The 13,132-nt window shown below is 43.4% G+C and overlaps 1 protein-coding gene across 3 annotated transcripts in view; it reads right to left on the minus strand.

Moving 5' to 3' along the window:
* PSTPIP2 (proline-serine-threonine phosphatase interacting protein 2) overlaps positions 1-13,132 on the minus strand; it is a 115,954-nt gene that overhangs the window by 67,497 nt on the left and 35,325 nt on the right. For all 3 annotated transcript variants that reach the window (XM_059880820.1, XM_005224178.5, NM_001101112.1), the window contains 1 exon segment: positions 5,079-5,179. In XM_059880820.1, the coding sequence (XP_059736803.1) occupies positions 5,079-5,179 (101 nt within the window).

Raw genomic sequence — 13,132 nt, forward strand, 5'->3', positions numbered from 1 at the left:
GTTCACCCACCACTTACTCTGTACCAGGTACTATACTTGGCATGCTGAAGCAGTTAACAGCACAGATTCCAGGGTCCAACTTTCCTAGGTTTGAAATCAGATCTAACCCTCATTACCTGTCTGATTTTAGGCAAGTTACATAACATCTGTGAATCTCTGCTTCTTCACTTGTAAAATAATGATGATAAAACTTGCTATACAGGGGTATTTTGAGAATTAAATGAGATTATATATTTAAATAATGTTGGAGCTTATAACTAATAGTTATTGTTGTGCAGTCGCTCAGTCGTGGCTGACTCTTTGTGACCCCATGGATTGTAGCCCACGAGGCTCCTCTGTCCATTATAACTAATACACCTTCAATAAATGGCAACTATGGATATAATCTCATTGAGTCACCTTAGCCACCCTCTGCAGCAGGATTATCCTCATTTTTAAAAAATTTTTGCTGCGCTGGGTCTCCATTGAGGCCCCTGGGCTCTTTGTTGCAGCCCGTAGGGTTTCTCTAGTTGCAGCACACAAGCTTCTCTTGTTGCGGCTCAAGGGTTTCTCACTGAGGTATGCAGGCTTTTTCTGTTGCTGAGAACAGACTCTATCTAGAGTATGCAGGCTCAGGAGTTGTGGCACATGGGTTTAGTTGCCCACAGCATGTGTGATCTTAATTCCTTGAACAGGGATGGAAGAACCCACATCCCCTGCATTGGAAGACAGATTATTAACCACTGGACTGCGGGGGAATCCCCTATCCTCATTTTCATATTTCTCATTTCCTGCTCGTATCAGGAGCTCAGTACATAATGTCTGGCCCCATCAAGGGTTTCAGGGGCAGGAGAGTCCATAAGCTTGGGCTACCAGAGATAAGACAGGCTCATTTTAATTGCCAGCCAGTGGAAGATCTCAGGCTGGAGTGTTATGTAGAATGCTGCCTTTAAAGGAAAAAAAAAAAAAAGAAGAAGAAGAGGAGAAGGAAATTTGACCTGGACTTTGAAGGATGGGGAGAGTCTACTTAGGAGTCGCAGAAAAAAGAGAATATTCTAGGTGGGGAAATATGGAGTAAAGATGGAGAGGCAGAGACATCCAAAACACACTCACTAATAATCTCTCTGGCTGGGATAGATGGAGTGGGTGTGGTGAGTGAGAATACGAAACAGAAGGAAAAGGGAGGGAGAGAAACCTCTGTGCTGAGAACAAGCTCAGCCTCCTGGAAATCACCTGCCCTTCTGCCTGCGGTGGATAAGTCATCAACACAGGGTCTGCGTGAGAAGCCTCTGGAGCTGTTCTGGATTCTGTGACTTTCTAGGTTCCCATGGTAAGTTACTTATCCAATCTTATCTCAAAAAGCTGCATTTTCATGCAAAGAAAATGGAAATAATAATACCTTAGGCAGTTGACTGTGTCAAAGGAGGCCATTTCAAAGGGATCTGTAAACCCCAATTATAAAAAGATCCTGAGACAAAACTCTGAGAGCAACACACAGCAAGTGTTCAATGTGTGATTTGTTATTTTGTGGCTGTTCAGAGGTTGGTTGTGGTTGTCATCAACTATATCATCACTGATAGAAGATAAGGCAGTTTATAATTTACTGGATACATTGTTTCCCTGCTTTGTTACTTATTTGCTGTGTTACAGTAAGTCATCCAGGACTTACTGGGACTTACTGGGGACTTGTTAGCTACAGGGCACACACTGAGACACAGCCCCCGGATTGGCAATATAGATCAGGAAAGGTAGCATTCCTGCCCACTCCAGAGGAGTGTGTGACATGCCTCTGTTCTGTCCATGCGCAAACGAGTGTAGACGGATTTACTGCAATCCATCTGGTACAACCAAGGACAAGGACTTCGTAGCTTCCAAGATGCAGGTTGAAACAGCATGGAGGGACCCAGTCCCAGCTGCATCTGAGAGAGGGGGAGAGGGAGGTCCCCCGGGGAGTGCAGTATCTCTCCCTACCCCTTGCTGCCCCTGGGCAGGTAGAGCCACCTACCAGAAATTCCAGAGAGGTTCATGGTGGGGCTTCAACATTTTGGGGGCATAGAAGGCCACCACCTTAGATATAGGGCATATTTAGTGCCATATCATAGATATGTTATAAATGTATGTGATTACGCCTCATGACACTGAGCAAATAACAGTTTCACTTTCACACTTCATGAACAAAAATAACAAATGTGTGTGCATGCTAAGTCACTTCAGTCCTGTCTGACTCTTTATGACCCTATGAACCCATCAGGCTCCTCTGTCCATGGGGTTCTCCAAGTAAGAATACTGGAGTGGGTTGCCATGCCCTCCTCCAGGGGATCTTCCCAATCCAGGGATAAAATAATAAATAATACACGACAAACTGCTGTTATCTTTTCCCTTTGTGTGTTTTTTTCTCTAGTCCATAGGAATACCAAACATCCCAGGGTTCCACCTGAAATTTATGGCAGCTCAGTAAAGTAATGCTCAAGACCCGAGGAGGGAGTTTCAGCAATATCAGACCACGGCCCAGACTGAGGCCCAGGCCCCATACACACCTCCACCTATGACAAGCAAAAAAGAAAGGCTGGACCCCCAAAGCTGAAGAGGATGGCACCTCCCCTCCTGAGTTAACCATGAACAGAACAGTGAACAGAACCATGAACAGCCCTTGATGGAGCAGTCTCCTTCTGGCAAGCATACTAGCAGGAAAGGAGGCCCAAAGCCAGCAGCCCCCTTGCTCCGGGGCCTTAAGCCCCCCACCCAGGGCAGATGTATCTGACACCTTGACCTGATGACAGCAGATTCTGCTCCCAGACCGGTGGATACGGGGCTGGCTTCTTTTGCTATGAAACTTCTGAAGAAAGATGACCATATACTAGAAATACCACATAAATATTTAATAATTTTTAATTTGCACATGCTTTCTCTTCTTACCCACATTTTTCTGTGAAGATCTTAGTTTTTGAGTTCTGTTTGGACTTGTGATTTTCAAACCGTGGGTCATCATGACCCATTTGTAAACCATAAATCAATTCAATGGATTATGACCAGCAGTTTTTAATTAAATAGAACTGAACAAAATAATAGGATGCTAATGTTTAATCAAACTTTTATTTTATGCATGTGTGTACGGGGTGGCAGTGTAAAATTATTTCTTACTGTGTGTTAGTCACTCAGTCGTGTCCGACTCTTTGTGACCCCACGGACTGTAGCCCACCAGGTTCCTCTGTCCGAGGAATTCTGCAGGTAAGAATACTGGAGTGGATTGCCATGTCCTTCTCCAGGGGATCTTCCCGACTCAGGGATCGAACCCAAGTCTTTGGCATTACGGGCAGATTCTTTACCGTTTGAGCTACCTGGGAATGATTTTTTGTTACTGAGGGGTACAGTCAAAAAAAAAAAAATCCAGACACCACTGATACACACCACCATCCTGGTTGTATCAGGGGATCTTTGACTCGACCTGCCTGGGCAGCAGAAGCTTTGACCAGTAGCCAACACCTCCTTTGTGTATGAGAGGCAGAGCTATTTCACTTCTAGGAGAAAGTTTATAGATGCCCTACTGGAGGAGAAATACAAAATCAAGGGATGTTCTAAAATCTCTATCCCTGTGCAGTGGGGAATCTCTTGTGTGTTTGCTACTTTGTCAGAGCTCTGTTGAAGAAAGGAGGAAGCCAACCTCCAGTGCCTGCCAAGAGAAAGGAAAGTTGTAACTCGGCATCACCACTTTCTACCAGCTTGGGTAGAAGATGGAGGCTGGTCCCTCAAAGGAGGCACAGTGACTAGCTCCACGGAGCCTGACAGTGGACAGACCTTTCTCTGTCCACCTCTCCTGAGACGCACAGTATGTCAGTGCTCAGCTCCCCGGGACCTTTGAAACAGTTTAAGAGGGAGATGCCTCACCATCAGAGCATGGGCAACCAATATGAGCTTTGTTACCCTAATGTTCTCTCCTGGAGGAGGGCATGGCAACCCACTCTAGTATTCTTGTCTGGGAAATCCCACGGACAGAGGAGCCTGGTGGGCTATAGTCCATGGGGTCACAAAAGTGTTGGATACAAGTTAGCTACTAAACAATGTTCTCTTGGGCTTCCCTAGTGGCTTAGCGGCAAAGAATCCTCCAATGCAGGAGACGCAGGCTCGATCCCTGGGTTGGCAAGATCCCCTGGTGAAGGAAATGGCAACCCACTGTAGTATTCTTGCCTGGTAAATCCAGTGGACAGAGGAGCCTGGTGGGCTACAGTCCATGGGGTCGCAAAAGTGTTGGACATGACTTAGTGACTAAACAACAGCAAAGTCTTCTTGAGTGGAAAATAAAAGATTTGATTGAAAACATTTTGCTGTCTGTACCTCCAAGTTACAGATCTCTCACTCACTGCCTTACAAACAGAACAGGTTCATCAGTTTGGGTCCTGGCAACAACCCAGATCTTTGGCCAAAAATCCCCCTAAACCACTCCTTCATCCAGAATCACTGGGAAATGGAGGATTCCAGATGAATGAGATATTCCACAAACTAACTTAGCCATTAAGTATAGAATGTTTTTAATCTTAAAGGAAAGGAAGAGAAGGGAAGAGGAGGGGAGGGAATCCTCTAAACCATGCCAGAGCCCCCCAGACCTCCAAGCCCATCACCATCTGGAGGGGCCTGCTTCTGCATCCTTCTCACCGATCCCCCAGCTCAGTGGTCTCTGAACCAGGCTCTGTCTCCCTTCACCTCACAGGCCCAGCCTGCGGTCCGCCTGTGATCCTCCACTCATCCAAGCCACCTCGAGTTGAGGGACCCTTTGAGATCTCCTCCTCCATGAAGCTGCCCCCCGTTTTAGCCAGTCCTCCACAATCTCCCCCTCTGCCATGAGGTCCTTCAGTATCACGGGTATCACAGAGCACAGCACTTCGTTACATTTTGTTTGTCATTTCATTCATAAACTTTATCTCTCCCTGGAGTTCCTAAGAGCTTTAGGACCAAGACATCGTTTACTTCTTGGGTATCATTCTGTAACATACAGCAGCGGGCCTTGTGAACCACTGAAAACAAACACAACCCGTAGATTGTCCTTGTCGGTGTGGGAGCGTTCTGCCCACTGCGTCTTCAGAGAAAAAAAAAACGACAGGTACCTTTCTTTTAAAAAGTCTTCAAACTCTTTGCAGTTCTTGCGGCCATTGTTCAGATGCTGGACGATGCTGTCATAGCCGATGGTGCTGAGGATGTCTGAAGTCTGGTGGGAAAAACAACACTGTGTGAGATGGGGAACCAGGTGACATCAGCCCCGAGGCCTAAAGCGAGGACGGGGTGGCGGGGACCCGGGGAAGCCGGCCACGGGGACTTTTTGAGATGCTTACCTCCAACGCACATGTGACCAAAAAGGACAAAACAGAAGTTCAGAGTTGGTGTAGCTGTGGAAGACTTTTTAGAATTATGAAACTATTGGGTCACAAAACAGGAAGGAAGTGACAGAACATTGAGAGGCACATGGTCGAGGGAGCTGGCTGGCTCGGGGCCCCTCCCTGGGTCCCCACCATGCCCTGATCAGGCCAGGCAGGCAGCAGGAACTGAGCCCCCTCCAGCCTTCTGCTGAGTGAGCTCCATCCTGCAGGGGGAAACTCATTCACGCCACAGGTCCTCGTAACGAGGGCTACACAGCATTCACTCTGGCCTCCCCCTTGTCTCAGAGCTTGACCCTGAAAGCTCTTTCTGCAGCCAAGAAGCCTGGTCTGAGGGTCAAGGGTATCACTGAGCCAGGCCCCAGGAGAGGTAGGAGGGGCCGGCTTCCCACTGTAGCAGGAAGGGAAGACCAGCAGCCAGCAGGCCCCGGATGGCCTGGCCCCAGTTTGGGGGAAAGGAATTTTTTTTTTTTTACATTTTAAGTGAGCCATTTCAAATCAGTTCAGCTCCGTTGCTCAGTCATGTCTGACTTCTTGCGACCCCATGGACTGCAACATGCCAGGCTTCCCTGTCCGTTACCAACTCCCAGAGCTTGCTCAAACTCCTGTCCATCGAGAGAGCCATTTATTCCCATTTTACTCTACTGTGTGCTCTGAGGTTGGAGGAAGCTGTCCAAGTCTCCCAAAGCAGTAGCCCTGGATGCAGTGTCTTTTAAAAATCAAAGTCTCCTCAGCTCCCTAAACCAACAAACCAGGAGCTCTGAAGAATACCTGCTAAAGTGTCACCTATTGCAGCTGGCTCCCTGCTTCCTACTCCACACGTACATGTAATAGGTGGTCTGATCTAGACTCCAGGCCCTTAGGGAGCTTGGTTAGGTGGTGTTTTGGTGTGTCCTGGGCAGCTTTAAACTGAGCCACCCCCAGCCCAGCCCCACCACCCTCCGTCTGCTGAGGAAAGTACTTCTCTGCCAATGAGGGGTGGGGTGGGGGTGAGGGGGCTCCTGAAGATTCCTCTCTCCTGCCTGCCCAGTCCAGGACACTGGCGAAGCAGAATTTCTCTCTTCCATTTGCTGCAACTCCTCATGGCCTGGCTAAACAGGGGTCCCAGAGAGACCCAGCAAGAGCAAGGCCTGAGGCTGATTTCAATATGGATTCAGAAACTTAACTGGCTATAACTCACATTGCATTTTTTTTAAATGGATTATTGAAAGTATAGTAAATTTTACACATGGACATACAAATAAATCTTAGTTAGAAATACACTTAGTTCTATGGGTTCTGGCTGTTGTTTCAGCATAGATTTAGGCCTTGGGAAGCCTAAAGAAATAGCTTCCACAAAAGCTTCATTTCCCTACCCTCCTTTCTCCACACACACTCTTGTGTCTCAGCAGGGGAGACTTCTAACTGCCCCCAGAGTGCAGTACTCAATGGCAACTCCAAGACGATGCTTGGTCTTGGTCCAAACCCTCCAGCCCCAGGATTTCTGGAAGCCTTCCCTGAGTAGCCCTAATGCTTCTTCCTCTGGGCTCTCAGATTGTCCAGCTCCTGAATCTGCTGTTTGCCACCCCTCCTTGTGAGTAGCCTTGCTGGCCCAACTCCACTCCAAGTGCCTGTAGCTTCTTCTTAGACAGATCCTACAGACACACACACACACACACACACCCCAAAAATCTAGCTTAATATTATGCACACCAAAGGTCTACAGTAACATTCTGTGGGATGAAAATGCCTATTGTGTTCCCAGCCAGATGCACTAGAACACTGAAAACAAAGACTCCTGAGGGAATGAGGGAATGAATGGGTAGGGGACAAAGGGTCCATGTCAATGTTGATTTGTAAGTCAGAAGTGCTTTGGTCTTCCCAGGGAAGTACTCTTGGGTTCTTTGTTTTATGATATTCATTTGGAAAAGGTGGTTTCCTTTTTCTCAATTAAGGGTGCGGACACTCTTTGAGCTGGGTAGGGAGGGTGGAGCTAGACTAGGATTTCCTGGAAACAAACCAAATCACCAGGCCTCCTGGCCACCAGCCTTAAAAAACCAGAACTGCTGCTTCAGAGGAGTGACTGGACTTCAGAGGTTCCCAAGAAAGAAAATCTCCAAGAGAAAACAAAGAGTGTCCAAGCCCAAGCGCAAAGTGGCAGGAAATATGGCCTGGAAACTCCTTCCCATGCTCCTCGGAAAGCAGTGCTGAGAAGCCCTGACTGGCAGGTGCAGAATAAGAAGGCCAAGGAGGAAAGAAGAGATGTAGTTGCATAAGCAGCAACGAGCACCAAGATAACACAGCAGGTTTGCTGTCAGAAATGAACGTGCTGAGCCTGTAACCCCATATACTGCTTTCCAGCATCCTGACTTCTCTCCCCTAGCTCTTCCTGTGCTGCTCTCTCCACATCCTCCAAATGGGCAGTGTACATTTATACCCCAGGACCACTGCACAGGACTTTCCTACCATGGGAATGGCATCTCCTCCTCTTCACTTAAATCCCACCTCACTTCAGGGCCAATTCAAATCCCAAGTCCTCTCTGAGGTCCTCCTCAGACAATTTATCCTACAGTCTCCCTTCCCTCTTAGGAGTACCTGGTGTGTTTAATGATGATTCCTCTTCTTTAGCCCTGATTACATACTATTTTGCATTATTAGTTAATATTTTTTAAAAAATTAGTCAACTTTAAGTATATCTAGATTATACCCAAACTTCATCATCCACAATAGATCCTACATCAATGGCTTAAGAAATCTGTTAACTGTATACCAACTACAGACAAGGTACTTAAAAAGGTTACAAAGATGGAGTCCCTTAGTGTTCATTCGGGAGTCAGTAAAAGACACAGACACAAAACAAATGTGTATGCATAAAAAAATTAGGGACTGAGACAGAATATAAGACTACACAGAGAAAATATCTTGGAGAAGGAACTGACAAGCCAGTATTCCTGCCTGGAAAATTCCATGGACACAGGAGCCTGATGGGCTACAGTGCATAGTGTCACAAGAAGCGGACACAACTTAGCGACTAAACCACCCCCACCAGAGAAAATATATATATTATTTCCCACCAGAGAAAAAATAAATGAGGTGGGAAAGAGAAAATACATTAGGATCATCAGAAAGGAGAAGATATAAGATTTAAATTGAGTCATTTAAAGAGACTGGATTCACACTAGAAATCAAAAGATATTTCAAACCAACTGATGGTGAAGAAAACAACACATCAAAGTTTATGAGAGGCAGAAAAACAGTGCTTATAGGGAAATTTGTAGCTTCAAATGTTAATATTAGAAAAGGGGGAAAAAAAGGTTTTAAAATTAATGATCTAAACTTTTACTTTATGGAATCACAAAAAGAAGAACAAATTTAAGTTTGCAGTAAGCAGAAGGAAGAAAATAAAAATAATAGAACACAATGAAACAGAAATGGGCAAACAATAAAGCAAATTAGTGAAACCAAAAGTTAGTCCCTTGAAAAGTTTAATAAAATCAGAAAACCTACAGCTGGGTTGATCAAAAAATAAGAGAAACAGAAAGAAAAGAACACAAATTATCAATGTCCTTACTGTGACAAAGGGCATCTATAGAAACCTAGCTAACAACTTAATGGCAAAAGACTGAATACTTTCCTTCTAATAAAGAGGAAATAAGGAAAGAAAAAAAAAAAACAAAGAACGTACTTGTTGGAAAGGAAATAATAAAACTGCCTATATTTTCAGACAACATGATTGTGTACTCAGAAAATCTTAGGAAATTTACCCCTCAAAATTACTAAAGCTAATACATTTAACAATATTGCAGGGCACAAGATCAATACATAGAAGTCAATTACATTTCCATATACCAGCAGCAAAAAAATTAAACATGATTTACATGGCATTAAAGATATAAAATATTCAGAAATTAATGCTTAAAAGGTTTAGTAACATTACGTCTTACTAACGCACACACCATTAGTAAGAGATGGGTCACAGACTCGGATGCAAAACCAAAGTAAAAAGCTTTGGTTTATAGATACAGGCAAATACCTTTCAAGCCTTGGGGCAGGAAAAGATTTCCTGGAGAGGACAAAAATACATACTGGTAAAGAAAAAAACAGAAAAGTTGGACTTAATCAACATTAAAAGCCTCTGTTCATAAAGGAGATTATTAAGAAAAGTAAATGGCAAGCTGCATGCTGGAAGGAGATAATCACAGTACATATGTCTGTCAAAGGACTTGTAACCAGTGTATACAAATAACTTCAACAAATTAATCATAAAGATATAAGCAATCCAGTAAAAACTGGGCATAATACTTAAACTTTATAAACTCTTTATAAAAGATATTCCTTTGACCAGAAAGTTCATGAAAAGTTGCTTAACATGACAGGGAAATTCAAATTAAAGTCACAAGGATATCTACTTCGTGCCCACTAGAATAGCTGAGATTAAAAAGTCAACACTGAATGTCGGCAAGGATGTTGAACTATCAGAACTCTCGTTTATTCCTGCTGGGAGAGTGAAAATGGTACAGTCGTTTTGAAAAATGGCAGTTTCTCAAAAAGCTAAACATGCGCTACTCTATGACCCAAAGTTCTACTCTGAAGCATTTACTCAAGTGAAAGGAAGGTATATGTCACAAAGAGACCTGTACAAGAACGTTCACAGGACTTCTATTCACAATAGCCCCAAACTGGAAAGAACCCAACGTCTAACAATGGACGGATGAGTGTGGTACATTCATACAGTGGAATACTGCTCGGCAATAAAAAGGAAAGAACTACTGACAGTGAAACGGGGATGAATCTCAAAAACGTTATGTTCATGAAAAATGCTGGATACAAAAAGTGTTTACTGTATAATCCCATCTATATGAAGTTCTAGGACAGGCAAGCACTCTAGGATTTACCTCTATGGTAAAGGAAGTAAGAACAGGGATTGCCTAATTCAGGGGAGAAATTGAAGGCGGACTGGAAGAGACATGAGGGAACTTCCTGGAATGATAGCAATGCATCCAATCAAGATATTTCCAGACGTCCCTGGTGGTCCAGTGGTTGGGCATCTGCCTGTTAATGCAGGGGACACCAGTTTGATTCTGGTCCAGGAAGATCCCACATGCCTCCGGACAATTAAGCCCGTCCACCCCAACTGCTGAGCCTGTGCACTGCAACGACTGAAGCCCACACACCCTAGAGCCTGTGCTCTGCAACAAGAGAAGCCACCACTGTGAGAAGCCCACACACCACAACCAGAGAACAGTCCCCGCTGGCAGCAACTGGAGAGAGCCCACAAGCAGCAGTGAAGACGCAGAGCAGCCAAAAATAAATGACTAAAATCAATAAAATTAAAAATTTTAAAATTGTTTAAAAAATCTTTCCATGGAGGTGTGAGTTGTACCAGTATGTGCAGTTTTCAAACTTGTTGGTCTGTGCCCTTCATCTTAGGCAAATGATACCTCAAAAACTTAAAAACAAGAAGAAAAGAAAAATTGATTAGGAGTCAGAAAATAATGGGAGGGAGGAGGCAGTCACTGGAAGGAACAGCCTTAAAAATGGATCTGGTCTTGGAGTCCCAGGTGAGGCAGGGAAATGAAAAAGAAGGAGGGGCAGATTCAAGAACCCAGCAACCTCCCAAAGACCCAGAATATAAGGTTGAAAATGCTCAAATTAAAAAAAAAGAAAAGAAAATGCTCAAACTATAGGGGTAAATAGCATTCAACTTTTCAAAATTTTTTATTTTTTAAATTATGAAAGCATGATAATGCATGTACAGGAGATTTGGAAAATACAGAACAAAGTTACATATAGTTCCACTATGTGAGTGAGTTTCTCAGTCATGTTTGACTCTGTGACCCTGTGGACTGAAGCCACCAAGCTACTCTGTCCATGGAATTCTCCAGGCAAAAATACTGGAATGTATTGCCATTCCCTTCTCCAGGGGATCTTCCTGACCCAGGGATCAAACCCAGGTCTCCTGCATTGCAGGCAGATTCTTTACCATCTGAGCCACCAAGGAAGCACCAGTTCCACTACATATTACAATTATTTTTTTCAATTATTTTTAAGTAGATAAATTAAGATTTTAGTTGGAATTTCAATATCAAACTCTCAAAAATTAATAGAATGAATAGACAGAAATGTAGCAGGATATAACAGACCTGAAAAGCACTATGAACCGATTCCACATAATTAAGATTTATACAAGTTTCACACAACATCAGGGTACACATTCTATCCAAGTTCCCATAGGCTATAAACCAGGAGACACTGGAATGTATCCAGGGACATAAAACAAGATGCAAAAATACCATGGTCTAAAGGTACTGAGATCATAGAGTCTGTTCTCTTATCACTGTGGAATGATGTTAGAAATCAATATCAAAAGATATTTGAAAATAACCCACATATTTTCCAGTACAATGTGACTTTACCCAGAAAGATCTTTGACTTAGTCAGTGAAAGCCTCAAGAAGGTTAAAAGACTGAAAAAATCACAGAGAGTGATTGCAGGGAAGAAAGCATTTAGATGAGAAATTAATATCAAGGATACTTTAAATGTATTTGGAAATTAAATGTACACTTTTAAATGTTGGGTATATCTAAGAAGCCATAACAAGGAAAATTAGAAAATATTTGTAACAGAATAAAAATGAAAAGAGAATTTATCAGAATTTGTTGCATGCAGCTAAAGTTGATCAATGCAACTAAATATAATGTGGAATCTTGAATGAGGTATGAAAACAAGCAATAGACACTAACATAAAATTTTGTGAAATCTGAACAAAATTTGTACTTTAGTTAATAAATACTGTATCACATTTTAATTTCCTGTTTTTTTATAATATTTCTTTATATTTTCAGAATTGGGTTAGAAGTTTCAAGCTTCATTCAAAATTTTTTAAAAATCACTAAAATAATAAGCTTTCTAGAATTTTAGCAGTAATATGAGATGCCAGAATAAATGAAACTATATCAAAGTTTTGCTACTGCTGCTAAGTCGCTTCAGTCATGTCCGACTCTGTGCGAGCCCATAGACAGCAGTCCACCAGGCTCCTTTGTCCATGGGGCTCTCCAGGCAAGAACACTGGAGTGGGTTGCCATTTCCTCCTCCAATGCATGACAGTGAAAAGTCAAAGTGAAGTCCCTCGGTCGTGTCCAACTCTTAGCGACCCCACGGACTGCAGCCTACCAGACTCCTCCATCCATGGGATTTTCCAGGCAAGAGTACTGGACTGGGACGCCATTCCCTTCTCCAATATCAAAGTTTTGAGTGAATATAAATTAGAAATCTAGCATTCTATTCATACTTAGTCAAATAAGTGGAACCAAAATGTCATAAATTTTTTAGCTAAGCAAAAATTCATGTTTTCTAAATATATATACATATTATACTTACTATACATATATGTATATATATAATATATATGGGTTTCCTTGGTAGCACAGATGGCAAAGAATCTGCCTACAATGCAGGAGACTGGGATTGATCCCTGGGTCCAGAAGATCCCCTGGAGAAGCAAATGCATCCCACTCCAGTATTCTTGCCTGGAGAATTCCATGGACAGAGGAGGCTGGCAGGCTATAGTCCATGGGGTCACAAAGAGTTGGACATGACTGAGTGACTTTCATAGCGTGTGTGTGTGTGTGTGTGTGTGTGTGTGTGTGTGTAGGGTTCCCAGGCAGTTCAGTTGTAAAGAATCCACCTGCTAATACTGCAGGTTCAATCCCTGGGCCGAGAAGATCCCCTGGGGAAGGAAATGGCAACCCACTGTAGTATTCTTGCCTGGAAAATCCCATGGACAGAGAAGCCCGGTGGACTAGAGT

The sequence above is a fragment of the Bos taurus genome, chromosome 24 (assembly GCF_002263795.3).
Source record: "Bos taurus isolate L1 Dominette 01449 registration number 42190680 breed Hereford chromosome 24, ARS-UCD2.0, whole genome shotgun sequence".
Classification (NCBI taxonomy): domain Eukaryota; kingdom Metazoa; phylum Chordata; class Mammalia; order Artiodactyla; family Bovidae; genus Bos; species Bos taurus.